Genomic DNA, 22,823 nt, shown 5'->3' with positions numbered 1-22,823 from the left:
CTTCAGAAATTCATTGCTTTATCCTGGTCAGAGACGTAGTTAGCCAAAATATCTCGAACATAAAATTGGCAAACACAAGTAAGAATTTGTGTAGCTTGATGATCGAACTACTGCATAAGGTTCCACTTGTGTCTTATCTGAAATTGGTGTTCACAGTGTGGTTTGTACCGTTGCAGCAGTGGGTTCAGGAGCAGTAAAATGTCAATCATATTCTGATGTCTTTATATGAGGGCGTAAAATGTCAGTGAGATGGAATTTTTTTCAAATGTCATTTCTTTTCCTTTTTTGGTAGTAAGCAGACTTTAAAATGCTGGAACTTCACTTGTGGTTGAGCTACATACAAGAAGGGAATGTATATTTTTATTACTCAAGCCTAGTGGAAAATGTCAAAATTTCACCATGGGAAGGTTTTCCCAAGCCAACCATTCACATTCACAACATTCATTTAGTGATAGTATTTGTACTGTGAATTTGTTTTGTTTTCACCTTGGAGGTGACGCCCCGACCCCACATACACTGGTCAGGGGGCTGAGCCTCCAGATGCCTTAAACTCTCAGTAACGCCCCTCATGCTCAGTTGGACTATAAGACAGTTTGTTGAAAGGACATGCTCATATACAAAGTTGGGGTTTAAGATGGTGATGCTGATGTGGATTACAATGCTGCTTTTTAGTCATACAAGTGAGTGATCATAGTTTTGTAATGTATAACATTTATATTATAACATGCAGGTTTTCTTAAGAATTGCAATTAAATAAATTACATTATTTACTCAATTTAAACTAGTTATGGCCAGTCTATGGTTCATTTAATTGCTTAAACTCTTATTTAGTTCACTATTTGAAATAGTCCTAGTGGCTAAATGTATAACCAGCAAAGCCATACGACATTTTATTGAATGTCTTAAAGGTTTTGGGGCATTTAGATATAAAAAATATTTGTTCTGTGACACCTAACACTAGATTCTGCACAAATGAACATCGTCAATCAGCCGAACCCAGTGATCACTGCAGCTTCTGGAGACAACGTGACTCTACATTGCCTTCGAGTGGAAGAAGGAGACACTGATCCCATCATTTGGTACAAACAAGCATTAGGACATGAGCCTCGTGCAATGGTCACAGTCCAGAAAGTAGTAAAAAATCCCATTTTTGAAGATCAGTTCAACTCGCCAAGGTTTACCGTGGAGAATTTAATAGGAAGCTGCAATTTGAAAATTACTAATGTGGAAACATCAGACGAAGCCGTGTATTACTGTGGATTAAAAAAGTTTGCAATAGCATTTGGAAAAGGAACATTTTTATCTGTGAAAGGTAAGATAAACTTTAATTGCACTCAATAAGTCTTAGCACTGTAATGATATTCATTTAAAATTATTTTACAAGGTCAGTTTTATTATTTGCATTATCTTAAAATCTTCATTATCTTTACATAAAGTGCATTTAGATACTGCCATGAATTTACAGAAACATAATCATAACCTTATTATATGAAAGTACATATTATTTTCTAACCCTAAAAACTGTTTTATTTAAGTGATAAGACAAACTATTCATGACTGGGAAGCAGTCTGGAGTCCCTTACCTTGTTCCTATTACAGACCATATTAGTTAGTTGCTATGCTATAAAGCAACAATTATACTATATGTGACACTTTCTATGCTACTGTGAAAAAATATCATCAGAAGGGAAACTGCATTAGATTTTCTTACCTATTAATGTCTAATGCATTTTATAAATAAGAATAAAAATCGTTTATAAGTGCCTGAGAGTACTATGTTGAGGTCCATTTCTTCAGTAGAGTCTATAATTTTTTTTCGTCATTTGATGATCATAAAATAATTATCACATTATAGTCTAGACATAGATATTTATCAAGGTATTGTAAATATATTAGATATTCACAGCAAAAAAAATTTTTAAGAATGTACACTGAATCATACTTATACACATACACATATATGTGAGTGATAAACAATAAAAGAAAGGAGAGGGGAGTAAATGAGATCTTCCACTGTGTATATTCCACTGAACAGGAGATGGAGATGTAAAAGTGTCAGTGTTCCAGAGCGGCGTGTCGGACTCGGTTCCTGCAGGAGCGTCAGTGACTCTGCAGTGCTCGGTTCTCTCTGAGAGCAGATCAGCAGATCTCCAAGTGCTCTGGTTCAGAGCTGCTCCACCACAATCCCATCCTCAAATCATTTACACTCATCACAACAGCAGCCATCAGTGTGAGAGCGGCTCTCCTACACACACCTGTGTGTACAACTTCTCCAAGAACATCCTCAGCCTCAGTGATACTGGAACTTACTACTGCGCTGTGGCCGTGTGTGGGAAGATCATTTTTGGGAACGGGACACGAGTACAGTTGGGTAAGACATTACATTTTTTCTTCATAAACCATAGTAGTTATTTGTCTATCTCCTCTATACCTGTTTATTTGTATCAGGTCATTTAATAAATTCTGGCACAATGTTGTCTAATTTTTTACAAAACCTACATCTCAAGTCATTTTTCTGTCTCATTTTCAGTGACCTGAAGAAATTCTGATTTAGCATAAAAGTAATCACTGAGACAATATTTGAGTTCATATGAGAATTATAATATGAAGGTTTGTGGTCAGCACTGTACAGTGGATGGGGCAGAAATTCCCAGTTAAGTTCTTGAATAAACTTTATACATTTTAGTCAAATAGCTACATTTTCTGAAAGAAATCTCTAAAGAAAATGAAATGTCAGCTACCAAACATGTCTAAATATCACACCAGAGAAACATCATATTGAAACAAATGCCCAATTACATTGTATGTTCCAGAATATTCAGAACAACCCACTAGTACTTGTTTCTGATTTCTTTAACTACTGATGTTAATTTGCAGTTGCAAATGATTAGAGCATTGCTAAAATTGCTAAACGGACTACATGTTATAGCAGTATTAATATTGTGTGTGATTAATATTTACTGTGTGACAGAGAGATCTGTGGATCCTGTAGTGATCTACCTCGCTGTAGCTTTGGGAGTATGTGTGGTCGTGATCTTCGCTTTGATCTTTGTCCTAACCTGTGAAAGGAAAAACTTTGACCAACGCACTGGTAAGTCTGCATTATGTATTTTATTAAAGTTCATATATTATTACAAAGTTATTATAATATTCTATTATTTCCCTTATACACACTGTTAAACTAGTTTATTAGTAAAGCTAATTTAGTACCTATTGAACGCTAAGTTCATATGGAAGTCAAACAGGAGAGTTATGGGAACATATGAACAACAGAGTTACTGTTACCATCTTTATTACCATTATTTTTCTTATAGCACCACATCCAGGAGTGTTTAACGTGCTTATATCACAGTAATTTTCCATCTCTAACCATTTTTATGATTTAAGAAACGTCATACATTTTATTCACTTAAAGTTGCGTTTAATGTTGTGGAATGTCCACAAAAGAAGTTAGTTTGTGTTATCACTTACATTATAGCAGCTATAAACACTCATTCCCTCCCTAGCATTGTTTTTCCTTTTCTTGAAGTTAATAACGCCTTCTGAAAATACCATAGAGATCTGATCATAAAATGTGAATTTTCTTCTCTACAGTGAGACTCAAACAAGGTTCTCTGACAGACAAGACGCTCGATCAGGTAAATATTCAGGATATGTGAACGCGTGATGTTATAAATGAACAAGTAATTAGTTTTTGTAATAAAAGTCAGAATTCAGCAATGTCATCTGAAATTTCATATTCATTCCTACAGGACTGTGATATTATGGAGGTGAATTACGCTGCCTTACATTTCAATGAGAGGAGAGCCAAACGAGGACGAGTGAAAAAACAACAACCTCAAGATATTATATATTCTGATGTGCGACGTCCTTCTGTAACTTAGATTTGATCTCTAATCTGATTCAATGTCATTAGTTCTGTTATCAGGTTTCATTTGTACTGTAGATGTGTTTTGTTAATGATTGTTCAGGATGAATTTAAACTGAAAGCTGAATGATCTAGAAGTCTCAAAATCACTGAAACACTGGAACACTGGTTTTGTCAAGGAGTGACATGAGAAAGCAGTTTAACACATTGTCAATAGTGTGGAATTTTATTTAATTTATTTTTTTAAACATAAAATATTCTGCCTCTCATGCCGTCTTATGAATGTTAGCATCAAAATGTTAGATATATGTGCATCTTGTCTTTTTTTGCTTTTGTGCATGTAAGTTTAAACCCTAACATGTTCTGAAATGCTGTATTTCTCATATTCCACGGCAATTTGCCAACTATTACATTTTGTAATTATTGTTGTTGCTTTCTTGTATCATTTCTTACTTTAATAATCCAAGGAGCAAATATTTGCCATCACACACTTATACAGATATTTTTTTTCCAATTAAAACTTTACTCCCAATCTATAATTTGTGCAACAGGGTTGTACTCTTAAACTGACCTCATCAGTCAATATTACAATATGAGAATAGAATGAGAGACTATTTTCTTCCTGTGAACCTCAGGAAATTTGAATGATGCAACTTCCTTTAGAACATGTCATGTAACATATGGAATATTCCAAATTGTAGATAGGGGTGAATTCGTTCAGGTAACAGGTTTGAGTGTATGTTTTGGGACACAAAATGTCAATTTTTCATAAACTATTATGGATGACTCATTGAAAAGGACGTTGAACTGTTTGGAAGACAGGAGTCCCGTTACATCTGGCATAAACCAAACACAGAAATCCACAAAAACAACATCATACCTATGGTCAAGCATGGTGGAGGAAGTGTGATAGTGTGGGGATGCTTTGCTGCTTCAGGCCCTGGGCAACTTGTAATAATTGAGGGAAACATGAATTCTGCTCTCTACCAGAAAATTCTAAAGGAGAATGTCCGGTCTTCAGTCCGTAAATTGTAACTCACATCCATCTGGATTATACAGCAAGACAATGATCCAAAGCGTAGGAGTAAATACTAGTCCTAGAAGTAAGTGAAAGACTGATCTAAAGTCATCAGAAGCACTTAATTGCAGTCATTGCTGCTAAAACTGGCACAACCAGATTTTAAGTTTAAGGGGGCAATTAGTTTTTCACATGGGCGATAGGTGTTGGATAACTTTTTTTGCTTCAATAAAATGAATAAATAAATAAAAAGTATTGTGTGTTTACTCAGGCTGCCTTTGTTTTAAGTTGTGCTTTGTTTGAAGATCTAAAACTATTTAGTATGAGATATACAGAAAAACAGAAGAAATCAGGAAAAAATACTTTTTCACAGCACTGCGTGTAATAAAATACTGTCCGTAGTTCATAGTGGCCATGTTTGTATGCCACGGTGCATTCTGGGAAGGTGAGTTTGAGGAAGGAGTTGACCTGACAGTATGACACAAGCTTTTATGTCAAGAATAACGTTCAGAGAATGCATATTGAGTGATAGAAAAGGCTAAATGTGGGGGGAAATCACCAGCATGGTCAAAAGCTCATGTATTCATTCATTCATCTTCAGTAACTGACTGCTTTATCCTGGTCAGAGACGTGCTTAGCCAAAATATCTCAAACGAACAATGAGAAACACAAGTAATCACATGTGTAGCCTCATGATGGAACTACTGCATAAGGTTCCACTTGGGTCTTATCTGAAATCAGTGTTCGCAGTGTGGTTTGTACCATTGGAGCAGTGTGTTCAGGAGCGGTACAGTGTAGCTCATCATCCGTAATGCAGTCAGATGTAATCTTCCAATTTATTTATTTTTTTGGAGGTATGCAAACTGGAACTTTACTTGTGGTTGAGCTACGTACAAACAGGAAACATATTTGTTACGCAAGCCTCTAGTTTGTAGAACTATATTTAGTGGAAAATGTCAAAATTTCACCATGGGAAGGTTTTCTCAGGCCAACGATTCACATTCACAACATTCATTTAGTGATAGTATTTGTACTGTTGTTTTGTTTTTCATCAGTGGTTTCTTCCTTGGAGGTGACACCCTTGAACTCCACATACAATGGCCAGGGGGCTGAGCCTCCAGATGCTTTAAACTCTCAGTAACGCCCCTCATGCTCAGTTGGACTATAAAACAGTTTGTTGAAAGGACATGCTCATATACAAAGTTGGAGTTTAAGATGGTGATGCTGATGTGGATTACAGTGCTGCTTTTTAGTCATACAAGTGAGTGATCATGGTTTTGTAATATACAACATTTATATTGTAACATGCAGGTTTTCTTAAGCATTGCAATTAAATAAATTACATTACTTCCAAAATTTAAACTAGTTATGGCCAGTCTAGGTTAATTTAGTTGTTTAAACTCTTATTTAGTTCACTATCTGAAATGGTCCTAGAGGCTAAAAATATAAACAGCGAAGCCATACAACATTTTATTGAATGTCTTAAAGGTCTTGTAGCATTTAGATATAACATTTTTTGTTCTGTGACGCCTAACATTAGATTCTGCACAAATGAACATCGTCAATCAGCCGAACCCAGTGATCACTGCAGCTTCTGGAGACAACGTGACTCTACATTGCCTTCGAGTGGAAGAAGGAGACACTGAAACCATCACTTGGTACAAACAAGCGGTAGGACATGAGCCTCGTGCAGTGGTCACAGTTCATAAACTAGCACGGAATCCCATTTTTGAAGATCAGTTCAACTCGCCGAGGTTTTCTGTTGAGAATTTAAAAGAAGGCTGCATTTTGAAAATAAATAACGTGGAACCATCAGACGAAGCCGTGTATTACTGTGGATTAAAAAAGATTATAATATTGTTTGGAAAAGGAACATTTTTATCAGTGAAAGGTAAGAACCATAAACTTTACTGTAAACTTTCATTACACTCAATAATTCTTAGCACTGTAGAGATATTCATTTTGAATTATTTTACTTGGTATCTTTATTTAAAATTTTATTAGCATTATCTTTAAAAAATAATAATAATAATAATTTTAAAAAGGCTAGCATTATCTTAATTATCTTTACTTAAAGTGCATTTAGATACTGCCATGGATTTACAGAAACATAATCATAACCTTATTATAAGAAAGTACTACATATAGTATTTTTAACCGAAAAAACTTAAAGATTTATTTAAGTTATAAGACAAACTTTTCATGTCTGGAAAGCAGTTTGGAGTCCCTTACCTTGATCTTATTGCAGACTGAACATTTCTTTAATCCATACTAGTTAAATGTTCTACTATAAAGCCGTATTTGTGTGTGACCATGCTACTTTGAGAAAATACAATCAGAAGGTAAAGGGCATTAGATTGTCTTACCTGTGAAAAACATGTCCCTGTGTATTAATGTCTAATGCATTTTATATATAAGCATAAACATCATTTATAACTGCTCGAGAGTGCTGTGTTGAGCTCAATTTCTTCAGGAGAGTCTTTTTTTTTTCTTTTTTTTTAGTTTTTTTTTACATTGCAGTCTGACCATACAGTGAGCCAAAGAAATTAGAGTGTACACTCAATAATACTTACATACATACAATATATATGAGTTATAAACAATAAAGGAGAGAGGAGGGGAGCAAGTGTGATCTTCCACTGTGTATATTCCACTGAACAGGTGATGGAGATGTGAAAGTGTCAGTGTTCCAGAGCAGCGTGTCGGAGTCGGTTCCTGCAGGAGCGTCAGTGACTCTGCAGTGTTCGGTTCTCTCTGAGAGCAGATCAGCAGAACTCCAAGTGCTCTGGTTCAGAGCTGCTCCACCACAATCCCATCCTCAAATCATTTACACTCATCACAACAGCAGCCATCAGTGTGAGAGCGGCTCTTCTACACACACCTGTGTGTACAACTTCTCCAAGAACATCCTCAGCCTCAATGATACTGGAACTTACTACTGCGCTGTGGCCGTGTGTGGGAAGATCATTTTTGGGAACGGGACACAAGTGCAGTTGGGTAGGAGAAAATTTACTTAAAGATTTAATGAAGGATATGATGTTACTTTAGTTCTTTGTTCTTATCGCTATGTTTGTAAATATTTAAAACACTGCTATGATCACAGGGAGGTATTGTTAATATTTTCTAATATATCTGCATGAAATTGTGTGCTATACTGTATAAAGTACATCTTCATCATCATCATCACCATCATCATCATCATCATTATTATTATTATTATTATTATTATTATTATTATTATTATTATTATTATTATTATTTTTGTGCTACAGAAGAATCTGTGGATCCTGTAGTGATCTGCCTCGCTGTAGCTTTGGGAGTGTGTGTGGTTGCGATCTCTGTTCAAGTTGTTTTATTCTGTAAATGGAGAAATTATAAACAAAGCACAAGTAAGTGTTCTATAGGATTTTGTAATACATTAGTAGACAAACTGATCACAAATTTACAGCTTTGAATAAATAAATTGGGTTTTGTAGTATTACTAATATGATAAAGTCAGATCTCTTCACATGATTAGACCGGCTTTCTTTAGAAATAAAGGATAAATTATGTCAAATGTTATATGTTATATTATTTTTTCTTAACAGAGAGACAAAGCTCTGGAAGAAGAACGGAGCAAAAAAGCACTCAGGTAGTGGAAATGAGTCTAACTTTTATTTCTATTTTTATTTATATAATTGTGTTGTAATTTCATATTCATTCCCACAGGACCGTGACTCTGTGGAGCTGAATTATGCTGCCTTACACTTTAATGAAAAGAAAAGCAAAGGAGGGAGAGAAAGGAGAAAACCACCTCAAGACACTGTGTACTCTGAAGTCAGATCTCTCGCCACGACTTAGATTATATGTCTTCAATTCTTTTTTGGAATAAAGTTCAAACTGTTGGTCGGTTCATTTTCATTTCATTTTAAAGAGTGAGGTCAAAAAAGAACATTTCGTTGTGATGGGATATTAATAATGCCTGTTCTTTCAATGTTTATCAATTAGGAAACGACTGAAGATTGTAAATCAGAATGGGAAGCTTATGGAAAAAGCAATTTTTCTTTGGACTTTGTGGTTTTATAGCTTGTTTTTGCCTCTTAAGTGAAAACATTATTGATAAATAAGCCAGAGGTGACAGTGGCAAGGAAATACAGTGGGGGAAATAAGTATTGAATGCGGCAACATATATTTCCGATTAAGTTATTCACATGAAATTTTCACCAGACATCAGTATTAACTCAAGAAATCTGCAAATATAAAGAATTCACAACATTAAAGTCCATAAATATAATTATGTGCAATAAAGTGGAATGACACACGAAAAAAGTATTGAAGACACTAAGAAAAAGCAGTTCTCCAAGGCAAGGCAAGGTAAGGTAAGGAATCAGCTGAAATCCGTAAGTAATTATACCCCCTATCTGTGCAAATTAATATCAGCTGGGTTAGTAAATTGATGGTCTATAAAAAGGCTTTTCATTACCAAGGTGTCACACAAGAAACATCTCATGATGGGTAAAAGCAAAGCGCTCTCCCAAGACTTTCACAACCTTATTGTTGCGAAACATATTGATGGAATTGGATACAGACGTATTTCAAAACTTCTGAATCCTCCAGTAAGCACTATTGGAGCCATTATGCGCAAGTGGAAGCAACATCACTCCGTCATCAACCGGCCATGCACTGGAGCTCCTCGCAAGATTTCTGACCAGGGAGTCAGAAGAATAGTCAGAAGAGTAGCCCAAGAGCCAAGGGCCACTCAGAAAGAGCTCCAGAAACACTTGGACGTAGCAGATGCCATCGTCACAGAGAAAACAATAGGCAAATTTCATGTGAATTACCTAATTGGAAATATATTTCCTGAAAAAAATGTTGATGTGTTCAATACATATTTCCTCCTCTCTACTTCCTGAGACGACATGAGGAAGAAACCTGAGGAACGGAAACTCATCCTCTCCTGGGTGACATCAGATTACGAGTCATTACTCTTCTACAAATGTATGCTATTGTATACGTCAATGAATATTATAATATACAGTAACACTGTACATCTGCAATTACATGTGGGGGGGGGACTACACTAAAAAGATAATCAAGAAAAAAAAAGGAATGAAATTAAATTTACTTTGAACTACTCTGAACTTGTGAGGATAACGAGCCATCGGCACTCCCAGGCTCAACCAATCAATCGATGAATAAGTATCCAGGGGAGTCTAGGGTCATTTACAGAAGGAACCTTAATGAAAAGCAATATTTACCTATATTTCTAATCCGTTGCTAATATAATTAACTACAACAATCTAAGAGTTTTTTTCACTTCTATTAAAAAAAATCAATCTTTTCATGTTGATCATTCAGACACAGATATTAGAAACACATATTATCTCACTAGATAGTTTCGGTGGTGAGTAAAGGTCAAACTGACTGTGGTATATATTACATTTCCATTTGTTTTTTGTAGAGAATTTGTAAAAATGTACGGAACCAGAATGGCTTAAGGAGAAGCTGTGCTCAAAATCCCTTTAGAAACTTTGAGAGAAGTCATTCCCTCACAAGCCTCTCTTTTTATCTCTATTGCCATTTACAAAGCAAAAACACACCTGGTAATGTTACAGAGTGTAAAATTTTCTATCCTGAAGATGTCAGAAAACTTAAAGTTACAGCTTATTTCTGATGGTTGCAAAGAACTGAAAATGGAGACTCATTCCAGAAGTAGAGAACCAAGATAGTCTGCATTACTGTCTGAGATGTGCTTCTCTAATTAATCAACACTTTCTGAGAATTGGAATCGAGCATATAGACATCAATGTAGTAGTCGTAGGTGGTATATGTCTATTGTTTACTTGCCACAGATTCCTGCTCTCAGCATGGCCACCACGTGCATTGTTTTTGATTCATGTCTTGTCTTCACTTCTGCCTTGTCATGGGTTTATCTTCCTATTGTGTCATGATCGTTCTCACCTCTTTTTTAGTTCATTATTTTCTTTATTTAAGCCCTGGTGTTTCACTGTTCAATACATTGTCTTATTGTGCATTTTGTTTTGTTAAGCCTTGATTCAGTGCTAGTGATGGCCTTCGACAGGTCCTCTCCAGTCCAGCTCGAATCCAGCATTGTTGCTCCACCTCCCTGCTCTGCTGAGGATGTCACTGCTTTGTTCATGTTTTTGTTCATGATTATGGATCACCACTGTCTGAGGATCCCCTGTGCTTCGGATTAGGTTAAGGATTGTGCCAATGATTTATGCTTTGCCCTAAATACACATCACACCAAGTTTACACGCTTGTGCCCAGGCTCCCACCGCATGTTACACTACTACGCAAGACAGCATATTACTGGTAAATCTATAGCAAACCTCATATGGACTATTTTTCTTTGTGGCTTTAAGTGGAAGAATTCAGTGGTTTGAGGTTGAATACATTTCACTCAGTATGAACTAAAAGTAAGCGAAAGGTTGAGATAAAAGTTCATACCATCTAAAATCCAGCTACGTGATTTAAAACTATGAAGATCATTCGTTTGTATAATAATAGTACTTTGTTTAAGAAAGTATCATTTAATGTGTTACATTTGAATTCAGTAACCTCGGGCGGGGCGTTGCCGGGGAGGAGGGGGGAGTCAGAGGGGGTGGTGTTATGTGGTGTGTACCAAACCCCCTTATTGTATAATACTGCTGCTGTATTGTAATAATGCACTGAAACATACAGTAACATATTAACAGTAAAGTTAAACTACAACCTAAAAGCATTTATCGGAAGCAACAATAAAATTTCATATAAATTGGATGATATTTTCACCCTGATTCTTTCCTCTTATAGAAAAACAAGTCAACACCTTCTGAGCAATCAGAATCGAGGATTTGACAATGCTGCAATATAGTTAAGAAATAACTATAACCTTAATTATAACTTATATATATATATATATATATATATATATATATATATATATATATATATATATATATGATATTATGCACATTATGAAATTTTTCTAAGCCATTCCAAGATGCTGCAAAATTTCAAGAATTGAAATCAAAAACATTTTTTAAACATCCCAAAATGTGTAACAAACATTAGATAAAATGATGATTTTTAAGAAGGCCACCAAGTGCCATTTTCACTGCTGTTGCTTATGGGAGGAGAAACTCACAGGAAGTTTGTGATGTCAGAACCTCACGTCATGAATCTTTGACTTGAAGTGAAATGTACTCAGTTGGACCTTCTGACAGCTCATCAAGAGGACATGCAGCACACAGACCTCAGACTCAAGATGATGGCAGTGGTGTGGATTACAGTGGGGCTTTTTAATAAAATTGGTAAGTGCTAATAAAATTGCAGAGTAAAATCTTCATACACTGTCTTATTGAATACATTTTTAATATGTTTGGACCTTTTTTGTTCTCTGGCTCCTAACATTAGATCCTGCACAAACGAACAGCGTCCATCAGCCGAACCCGGTGATCACTGCTACTGCTGGTGATAACGTGACTCTACAGTGCTTTCTGCTGGGAGAACAAAATACTGATCCCATCGTCTGGTACAAGCAAGCAGGAGGACACGAACCTTCTTTAGTGGCTGTGGTACAGAATGCACAGGATCCCATTTACAAAGATGAATTGAAATCTCCAAGGTTCAGAATAGAGAAAGAAAGCAAGAACTGTCATTTGAAGATAATCAACGTGAACCCATCAGATGAGGCCATGTACTACTGTGGCTTCATTACATTTATAACAAGATTTGCAAAAGGAACTTTTTTATCAGTGAAAGGTAAGCATTTATATTTATACAAGCAGTTTGGCTAGTTGTGAAAATGGACAATATTCATTATATATATGTGTGTGTGTGTGTGTATATATATATATATATATATATATATATATATATATATATATATATATATATATATATATATATATATATATATATATATATATATATATATAAGAATTTGTCAAGCTTTGTACTTATTAACATTAAAATCCCATAATCATTTGTCGTTATTGTTAGAAACGTCTTTTGACAGCTTTATACGATTATGAAAGTCTTGTTGCCAGGTTGCTCTAAAACCTATCCAAGGTTTTATTCCACTTATACAACAGCGATTTACAATTTTTAATTTATTAAATAATGATGCGCCATGCGTTTTATTCCTTTATATTAAAGGATAATATATGGATAATGTTAAGTTACAGCTTTACCTCTGACTGAAAAAGCAGACACTGGAGACTCCTTAAAGAAAACATCACCATATCAATGATTATAAACATTTTGAATAAGTCTATGTAGAGAGTTCACAATATAAGTTCCTATGTACTACAGAAACGTTAATATATTAGAACGATCGTGTGGATATAAACCTGTGACTGAGCTGCTGTTATAGGAAATTAATTAACACTTTCTGACCATATAATATTCTATAAAAGACGTTTAGTGTTGCAGACTAAATGCAGTTCTTTTGGTAGAAGAATAAAACAAGAGTGAAGGTCTTAGCTAACTCTTTACTTAAACCTTACATGTTTAAATGTCATAAAAATGTCTTGGAGGATGCCATGTGCTTTTTATGACTGTATACATTGTCAGAGCATCAAATATTTTGACGCAGTCTAACAGATAAACCCGAGTTAGACGTGTCCGTGATTCAGAGAAGTGTGTTGGACAAAGAATTTAAAGAGTGTACACTGAATAATACTTACTTGCACACATACAGTATATGTGAGTGATAAACAATAAATGTGAGATGAGAGGAGAGCAAGTATGAGCTTACACTGTGTATATTCCACTGAACAGGTGATGGAGATGTAAAAGTGTCAGTGATCCAGAGCAGCGTGTCGGACTCGGTTCCTGCAGGAGCGTCAGTGACTCTGCAGTGCTCGGTTCTCTCTGAGAGCAGATCAGCAGAACTCCAAGTGTTCTGGTTCAGACCTGCTCCACCACAATCCCATCCTCAAATCATTTACACTCATCACAACAGCAGCCATCAGTGTGAGAGCGGCTCTTCTACACACACCTGTGTGTACAACTTCTCCAAGAACATCCTCAGCCTCAATGATACTGGAACTTACTACTGTGCTGTGGCCGTGTGTGGGAAGATCATTTTTGGAAACGGGACACGAGTACAAAAGGAGAATTGTGGTTGGTGAACAATTTGTGTATATTATTTGGATTTCATAGGTACAGAAAACAACATAAAATACCTACATTAAAAAATTGCTTAATGTTGGAAGTTCTGTGATTATGTATTATGTTTATTTCTTTGTGATCATATTGCATGTTCATATGCAGACAGTAACTTGATGATTTGTTTCCCAAAGAAAAAGAAACAGCTTTTAATCCTGTCGTGATCTGTCTGGAAACAGCGTTAGTAATATGCGGGATTCTGATCTCTGTTCAAGCTGTTTTACTCTGTAAAATGAAAAACTGTCAACAATACACAGGTAACTGTTTAATATGGTCGTGTAAATTCATTTTTCATTCACTTCTTACATAAAAATGACCTCAGCAGTTATTTACAATTCAGATTCAATTATTAGAATGATTTGATTAGGTTGTTAAAAATGAATGTTAAAATACAATAAGGAAAATTATTAGCCGTATCAGATCTTCATGCATAATGAGTCAGACTCTTCATAGAAGAAAATCTCTTATCATTTATTTTTTCCAGAGAGCTTTCAGCATGGTGCTGTGATAAACACTGAGAAGACGAGCACTCAGGTACTTGTTCAATGCAGGAAATGACTAATGATAATTTTCCTTTTAATTTAAGAACAAAAACCAAAATGTTTAACCTGATTTTTTTTTTTTTTCAAATTTCTTGGATTTTTTACATTTTGCTAAATATACTCCAGCAATTCTTATCAAATTCACAGTTAATTTGTCACTCATTGTAGATTGATTAAATAATAAATGGAACCATCTAGTCTTGAAACGAGTTAGAAGAATAGTTATTCATATTTTTATTATTTAGTTCTGATTTTATGTTCATTTCCACAGGACCATGATGCTGTAGAACTGAATTACGCTGCCTTACATTTTAATGAAAGGAAAACTAAAAGAGCGAGAGAAAATCGAAATCAATCTCAAGGCAGTGTGTACTCTGAAGTGAAATCTTCCAGCATTACTCACTAAAATAGGTCTTTATAATTTTTTTTTTTTCCCTGAAACTTTTAGTATTTTTGATCTGCTTTAATGTTTCTGTTCAAAAGCAGACTGTGGGGAATTATCAGAATTTTTTTAATTCATTAAATACAGATGGGTGGCTCTGTTGTTCTGTGTGTGTTGGGGGGGGGGGGGGGGGGGTATTTATTTATTTCTCTGCCATGGTTTGGCTCCACTTGTCCTTAAAGGAAAATGTTACTGCAAAAAAGTTCTTCTTCCTAAAAAAAAAAAAAAAAAAAAAATTCTATTCTGATGGGTGTGGTCTCTTCCAGGATAACTCCACCCCATCCACTGGGCACCTGTTTCTAGATTTCTTTCCTTGTAATATAATCGTTATAATCGTTTAACCTTTCACACTGTCCTGTCACAAACACCTCACTGAAAAGATTTGTTTTAAGCCCAGTTCAGTCATGAAACTTCTCCGTCCATGTAACCCTTTATCAGAGCAAGTATTTGTACTCGCTCAGCAGAAGCAGGAGCAGCATAGCAGATATAGTCCGCCAAGACCAAACCTATTTACACTCCATCCCAATCTATAAAAGCTCACAATTTTACTCCAAAAGTTGTCGTGGCTGAGAAAAATTTTTGGAAAAACTGTGTTTAAGACGAAGAAATGTCACACTGGTGCCAAGGAAGATCTCAGCAAAGTGTTATTCTTGTCCATGCTCTTCTGTTTTCCAAAGAATTGTATTTTGTCTGTTGAAAAAACATATGTTCATCAATAATAAATCAACAGTAATCCTTTCGTGTACTGGTGTCTTCTTTGCATCTGTAAGTGGGAGGAGTCTGTGGTTTAATCATGAGAAGAAGGAAGTCTTAAGTAACCTACTTTCCACTTCTGAAAGACCAGAAACAAGCACATCATGCAAATCCTCAGCTTTTCAGCTCTCTTATGACACTTTTTGAGGGGTTTTTTGGGTTTTTTTTTCCTTTTAATGGTCACAGAAAGGCTTTGTCTCCAGTTTCTAGAAAGCCCAGTATAGAAGAACAGTGAAAGTACATATCTAATCTTTGAACAATGGTAAAAAGTGCACAATCAGACTATTACTCCCGGTCACATGGTGTTATCCCACTCCAGAACACATCTCCACCTGCTATGTAAACAATAAAACACGATACGGAATGCAGCATTAGGAAAATAATCAGTGATGGAGTGGTGTGATGAAGCAGGGTTATTTTTTATCACCATGGAGTGTTTTATTCCTCTGATATCACAGTAATTTACCAATTATTACATTTTTAATTAATGAACAATGTACATTTTATTTCTTTATCATTACGTTTAATGTCGTGAAACATCCGCAACAATGCCGAAAACAATTTCCTGTCATCACTTACATTATAATAGCTATAAACCATCATTCCGTTTTTTTTTCTTTCTCTTTTGAAGTTAATACACCAACAAACACATGAAGAACTTAATGTGTTGGGAAAGTCAATCTTCCAGCTTTACCTCTGAATGTTCAAAAGTACTGACACTTGAGACTCCTTCCAAAAATGCTTGATAAACATCTTACAGAAAATGTCACCATGTCAACAAAGAGATGCTTTTCTTTGTTAAATAACAACTGTTTATTATTAGACTTAGATTATGTGAAGCCTTTGCCGTACGAGTCCCTCTACTGTCAGCTTCTGTTATAGAAACTGAAATCAACACCTCCTGACCAATCAGAATCGAGTATTACCGTTCAACAATGAAAATTACTGTGTTTGACAAGGACTGCTGCCCTATCCAGGGTGTAATCTCACCTAGACAAATACTTGTGCTGTACAATTAGTTAAGTGAAATGAAAACAATGGATGTTTTTATCTTGACATTTCTACAGATTTACCTTTTATATCTATTTAGTTCTATTGAGATCTTTTGTCATACCTAAGAGATTTTATTTGAATAATCTAAAAAAAAAAAATTGTAAAAAAAAACTTCTTTTTACAAAGATAAAAGGCAAAAGTTCTGTGTAAAGAAACAGCACTTCTCCCTGAATGTTTTTTTTTTTTTTAAGTTTTCTTTTTCTACCACAGACTTCTGTGTTACAAACAGACTGTGTTCCAAAAATAGAAACATGTAGATGGAAAGGAAATGTGAAGAGAACTTGTGACTTGTAACTCAGCCAATCAGATGAAACTCTCCAGTACAAAATACTTGGTCCTTTCTTCATTTGACTTTTTTTCAAACAGCTCAATCCAAGTATCATTGCACCTCTGAGGATGACTCCAATCTGGGCAATTATTTTATTTCTCAACATATGTAAGTTTTATAGACTCTGTATTTAAAAAGTCTATACATTCACTTGTGATTTCTACTAGCTCTTTGAAATTTCATCCAGTGTTTATTTCTCTTCTTACATTATATCTAATTTTATTTCGTTTCTAGCTCCAACCCAAGCTGGGGATTTTTCCAGACCATCATATCTCTCAGTGAAGTCTGGAGAAGGTGTTACTCTGAACTGCCCATTTGGAGACATTCGTAGGACTGATAGTGTGGTTTGGTACAAACAAAACTTCGGAGAGATGCCTCAAAAAGTGGGAGAAAGATTAATATATAAGGATGTCAAAATTTGCCCAGTGTTCAAGATGTCAGGATTTATAATGGAGGCGACTGATAACGGCATTTCTCTAACAATTCCACACATAAAAAAAGAACATGGAGGACTTTACTACTGTGAAAAATGTATGTTGGAGAATGTTACCCTATCCAATGGAACTTACTTGGCTGTAACAGGTAATTAACTACATCAAATCTGTTTGTACAAAATCTTCATGCATATTTAACTCATTTACGCTGATTTTGGAATTTATAAAATGTCCTGTAAAATGTCTGTTCTCTCAAATCAAAAAATCTAAATCTAAATCAGGCAAAAAAGTGTTATTTTGTGATCTGTACATATGTTCAGTTAGCAAAACATGATGCTTTTATAGAATTTTATTGTCTTATTTTAGCAATCTGGAAATGTATTAATATTGATTCAGTTTAGCTTTAAAAATGTTGGATGGACTGGACCGTGGTATAAAGTGACCTGATACCAAATTTAGGGTTGGGGAAAAAAAGCAAAAAAGGACCCTGTAGAAACTATTTATTGTACCTCCTTCGGTTTTTAGGTAGAAATGATGTTAAAGTTAATGAGCAAATATCTTACATGCTAAGAAATCTGTCTAAGATTTAGTAAGTTAAACATGTATTCAAGTTTAATTACGGTGGACAGCACATGCATCAAGTTTTCTCGTACGGTCACACACAGAGCATTAACATCTTCCATTAACAGCACACAGGTGTAGACATTCGCTTGTTACCCTCTGCTGTTCTCTATCACGCCTCTCCTGCGTCAATTCTTTCAGAATAGACACACAAACAGTGTCTTTACACGTGATATTTAGACTCTTCTTAGACACATTTTCTGGAAGTTTACTTTTCACATGTACCGTATGTGGTGAACGTAGAACAATTTTTTACTGTCCCAAACGTTAACTAGTACAAGTTTATAAAGAGAGCCATGGTCTTACACTCTCTATATTCCACTGAACAGGTGATGGAGATGTAAAAGTGTCAGTGATCCAGAGCGGCGTGTCGGACTCGGTTCCTGCAGGAGCGTCAGTGACTCTGCAGTGCTCGGTTCTCTCTGAGAGCAGATCAGCAGAAATCCAAGTGCTCTGGTTCAGAGCTGCTCCACCACAATCCCATCCTCAAATCATTTACACTCATCACAACCGCAGCCATCAGTGTGAGAGCGGCTCTTCTACACACACCTGTGTGTACAACTTCTCCAAGAACATCCTCAGCCTCAATGATACTGGGACTTACTACTGCGCTGTGGCCGTGTGTGGGAAGATCATTTTTGGGAACGGGACACGAGTACAGTTGGAGAACGTTCCAGAATTTGGTTGGTAAAAAAAAAAATTATGAATATTATTTGTGTTTCAACTACAAAAAAATTTTCTCTTTAATTATTTCTATGTCAAATTTTAACCTGATTAGTGGTTATAAATATGCAAAGCATTGCTCAGATTGTTATTTATATGTCTATCTTAATACTGTACTGCACATATTCATTATTTGACATTTATTGTCCTGCAGTAAGATCTTTAGGTCCTGAAGTGATCTACCTCGCAGTAGTATTGGCAGTGTGTATGGTTGTGATTTTAGCACAAGCATTTATAATCTGTAAAAAGTGGAACTGTGACCAATTCAGAGGTGAGTCTGTGAGATACAGAATTGTAAATAATTTAGCAAACTATATCGATTTTTCCCTCCACTTCAATATTATGGAATATTGTGTATAGATTCATGACATACTGTATAATCTCAATTAAGTTCCCTAACTTGACGGGGGTGAATACTTATGCATATAGGTGTTGTACCAGTTTATTTTATTTTTTCAGATTTATATACTTAATATATGTATAACTTTATACATATATGTGGACCGTAAACAAAGTATCCAAGCTTAGTTTTTGTTGGACCAGTCAAACATTTAACCTTTTTCCATCACTGTAACAACTAATGGTTCACCAATATAAAAATTGCTCATAGCAATATCTGATCATTAAATATAAAATGTTAATTACATAGATTCGATATTTGAATTAAATTAAATGTTAACGAGCTGACCATTTCATACTAATAACACTGTAAACATTAGAAGTACTGCTATCAGACATGATCATGGCACAAAAAAAACACAAAAGGTGAAAACGGTATGAATTTTTTTTAAACAAAGAACATTTTTAAAGCTAATAATTTTATTATAAAGATAATTGATGTTTTTGTAAAGATTAATTATAACGAAAAGATGCTTTATAAAGATTTATGTTAATAAAAGTGACTCAGATAAAAACCTGTTGGAAATTATTAACGTATTTAAACATTTGAATTTGGATTTTCTGCCTTTGACTTCATCAACATTATGAAAATTCAAAAAGTATTCAAAAAGTGACATTGCTACCAGATTAAAAGTATGATTTACTGAACATCCAACTAAAACAACGACAAACCAATAGTGACTAAATATGACGGAAGATAAAATACATATTTGATGTATACGAATATTTTTTTTTTTTTTTTTTTTCCTCAACAGTGAGATCTCAACAAGATTCTATGGCAGAGAAAACACCCAATCAGGTCAATAATATTAAATCTCGTTTAATCTTATTATTAAACATGCTACTATCAGGAATCACAATGACAAATAATTCATTCTCATGATTCAGAAATCTTAAAGTTAATTCTGTATGTTCATTCCCAACAGGGTCGTGATACAGTGGAGCTGAATTACGCTGCTTTACATTTTAATAAGAAGAATACCAAAAGAGTGACCAGGAAGACAGACCAACCTGCAGACTGCGTTTATTCTGCAGTGTCATCTGCTACCTAGATTATATTTCTTATTGCTTTAATTTATTCATTCACACTTAAGATTAGAATTTGTTCTAGTTTTTAAGGTTTACTCTCAAAGTAAAGTGTATCACACGTCTGTGGTCAGGTTTCTCATGTTTATTAATTAAGCAGTGTTGAAAATCTGTGTTTGAAATCAGACGAGTTTCTGTGAAACAGTCTGTGTGTGCATTTGTGTGTGTGTGTGTGTGTGTGTGTGTGTGTGTGTGTGTGTGTGTGTGTGTGTGTGTGTGTGTGTGTGTGTGTGTGTGCTGAGAAACAAAAATTATGAGTTTGCAATCAGTAAAGAAATCATTTATTTAAGTATGAGTTCATATTGACCCCCATCCCCCCCTCCCTTTTTTTTTTCACTTGGTCATTTGATGCATCTGGATTTTATCCTAATATAATGTTATTACATCCATTTTTGTTCAGGGTTAGACTGAAATATGTTTCTCTTTTGTACATATCGAAACCAGAAGTAAAATTTTAGCATTTTATAATCTAGTTACCCCCAAAAGTGAAAAAGGAAGGGGAAAAAAGATTTCATTTCAAATGCTGCACAGGCATGTCAGACAATTTGACTGCTGGTATCTGACTGAAAACTGAATTGTCTAGCGTTTTGTCTATTTCATTGCAGGACACAGTAGCTACACAACAACTTGACCAAGGCCTGGCATTCACTGGGTGATGAACTAACGGGGCCATTTCTTGTTATAAGTGGGGCCCCTCCTGGTGTGAAAAGAATAGAAACTGCAATGTATAACTAAATTGTGACACAACAAAAGGTCATAAGGTCATGAAGGCAAACTTGCTGAAGCTAAGCCAGCAAAAAATAAATGACCCTAAGGTCTATTTTAATTCTTTCAAGGTAGAAAGATGTCAAGTTGAAGTTTCTATCTCTCCAACACTTCTCCACTCAATCAGAACCATTAATGCACATCCGGGATTTCTTCACAGGCCTGGATCAATGGGAATAGAAGTGACTAGAGCACCAGGTAACATTAAAAAGGCATGAGACATGACAAGGTGTGGTGAGGGAGTTCAGGTGATATTCAGCCAAAGGAGAGAAACCATCCAAAATGCCACAAGAGTTCTTGGTTCACGATTTCCATTTCCATCTGCCCATTGGGTGATGGCTGGATTTGAAACTCCTATTGATGCTCAGATGTTCCATTAAGGTCCTCCTGTGACAAGAAATGTGAATTTGGATCCGAGACAATGTCCTCTAGAAGACCAAACCAACAGAATATGAAATGGAGATGAAATAGAGACGCATCAACATTATAAGCTGTGGAAGAAGGGAGCTGGGAGATGGATCAGACAGACATCATACTTTAGAGAACTGCCACTACCATTGTGGTGTAACCATCCACCTCTGGGATGTCAGTAATGAAATTAAATTTCAGAGAAGTGAGCCCAGGGCTGTTGGAGTACTGGTAGGTGCTCCAAGGTTCTGTTGGTAGATCTTAAATCATGCAAACACAAAACAAAATGAGAAAATTTTGTACGTCAAATTGGAAACCAGGCCACCAATAGTCGTGACTAATAACTCAATAGTTCTAGTGACCTTCTCAGATAGTGTATCACTCGGTCCATGGTCATCTGCTACTGCTTCAGAGAGCTCCTGAGAATCAGAAGAACCAAGCAGGTTAGTTCTATGATAGATGGCGGTTACTGCTTTATGGGACTGGGTCATAAACTGGATCATTGTTGAATCCAGGTCTGAAGGAATCCGTGAATAGTGAACAGGGCATCTGCTTTTGCATTATTGGATCCAGATCTGAAGGGAATAGTGAATAAGAAATTGGTGTACCTGATGTACAGGAAATGAGGATCCGTGAAGACAACAAAGTAATGGCACCTTCCAGCCAGTGATGCTACGTCTTAAAGGCCAGAATAATTGCACTGAGCTCTCAGTTCCCCACATCATCATTTCTCTCAGTTGCTAAAGGCTTCTTTGAGAAATAAGTGATGGAGTGTAGCTTAACTGGTAACCCCTTGCCTGGCACAGCACAATTCCTACTCCTAACTCAAAGGCGTCTACCTCTAAGATAAGGGGCATGGATAGGTACAGGATACAGGCTCACTACATTGGTGAAGCAGTACTTGAGGAAGATGATTGCCTCTTTTGCAGCAGGTGACCAGGTGAGTCAATATGGAGTACATTTGATGAGAGACGTGAGAACTAAGGCCACATCACTGAAGTTCCTGTGAATCTCCAGTAGTGCTTTGTGAACGTAATGAAGGACTGTCACTTATGTCATTTTATCATGGTACTCATGTCACCTATGTGCTTCCAGGCTTTGAGAATACCCCAAGATTTCATCAATGTAAATAACTACATACATATCATAGAGCACAAATGACTGGAACACAGCTTGGGCATTGGCCAAACCATACATAATCATTATGTATTCATTGTGCCCGATGGC

The 22,823-nt window shown here is 35.6% G+C and overlaps 4 protein-coding genes across 4 annotated transcripts; all 4 read left to right on the top strand.

Moving 5' to 3' along the window:
- The first annotated feature begins 972 nt into the window (after positions 1 to 972).
- Positions 973 to 3,659, top strand: LOC108268740 (uncharacterized). Its single transcript, XM_017473880.3, has 4 exons — positions 973 to 1,312; positions 2,036 to 2,371; positions 2,972 to 3,091; positions 3,595 to 3,659. The coding sequence occupies exons 1-4, from the start codon at positions 973 to 975 to the stop codon at positions 3,657 to 3,659; spliced, it is 861 nt and encodes a 286-aa protein (XP_017329369.2).
- A 2,429-nt stretch (positions 3,660 to 6,088) lies between these two features.
- Positions 6,089 to 9,111, top strand: LOC108268736 (uncharacterized). Its single transcript, XM_053682295.1, has 6 exons — positions 6,089 to 6,147; positions 6,427 to 6,777; positions 7,548 to 7,883; positions 8,159 to 8,275; positions 8,474 to 8,517; positions 8,595 to 9,111. The coding sequence occupies exons 1-6, from the start codon at positions 6,102 to 6,104 to the stop codon at positions 8,724 to 8,726; spliced, it is 1,026 nt and encodes a 341-aa protein (XP_053538270.1). The 5' UTR covers positions 6,089 to 6,101; the 3' UTR covers positions 8,727 to 9,111.
- A 2,994-nt stretch (positions 9,112 to 12,105) lies between these two features.
- On the top strand, positions 12,106 to 15,130 carry LOC128633501 (uncharacterized). Its single transcript, XM_053682381.1, has 6 exons — positions 12,106 to 12,181; positions 12,285 to 12,632; positions 13,653 to 13,997; positions 14,177 to 14,299; positions 14,527 to 14,576; positions 14,856 to 15,130. The coding sequence occupies exons 1-6, from the start codon at positions 12,109 to 12,111 to the stop codon at positions 14,988 to 14,990; spliced, it is 1,074 nt and encodes a 357-aa protein (XP_053538356.1). The 5' UTR covers positions 12,106 to 12,108; the 3' UTR covers positions 14,991 to 15,130.
- Positions 15,131 to 17,194: 2,064 nt separating this feature from the next.
- LOC108268721 (uncharacterized) lies at positions 17,195 to 21,023 on the top strand. The gene is made up of 5 exons (XM_053682294.1): positions 17,195 to 17,268; positions 17,395 to 17,742; positions 18,545 to 19,209; positions 20,093 to 20,136; positions 20,264 to 21,023. The coding sequence occupies exons 1-3, from the start codon at positions 17,229 to 17,231 to the stop codon at positions 18,904 to 18,906; spliced, it is 750 nt and encodes a 249-aa protein (XP_053538269.1). The 5' UTR covers positions 17,195 to 17,228; the 3' UTR covers positions 18,907 to 19,209; positions 20,093 to 20,136; positions 20,264 to 21,023.
- Positions 21,024 to 22,823: the final 1,800 nt, after the last annotated feature.

This window comes from Ictalurus punctatus, chromosome 8, assembly GCF_001660625.3.
Source record: "Ictalurus punctatus breed USDA103 chromosome 8, Coco_2.0, whole genome shotgun sequence".
NCBI classification, from domain to species: Eukaryota; Metazoa; Chordata; class Actinopteri; order Siluriformes; family Ictaluridae; genus Ictalurus; species Ictalurus punctatus.
The sequence above is the reverse complement of the archived record's forward strand: the minus strand, read 5'-3'. Positions and strand labels throughout refer to the sequence as shown.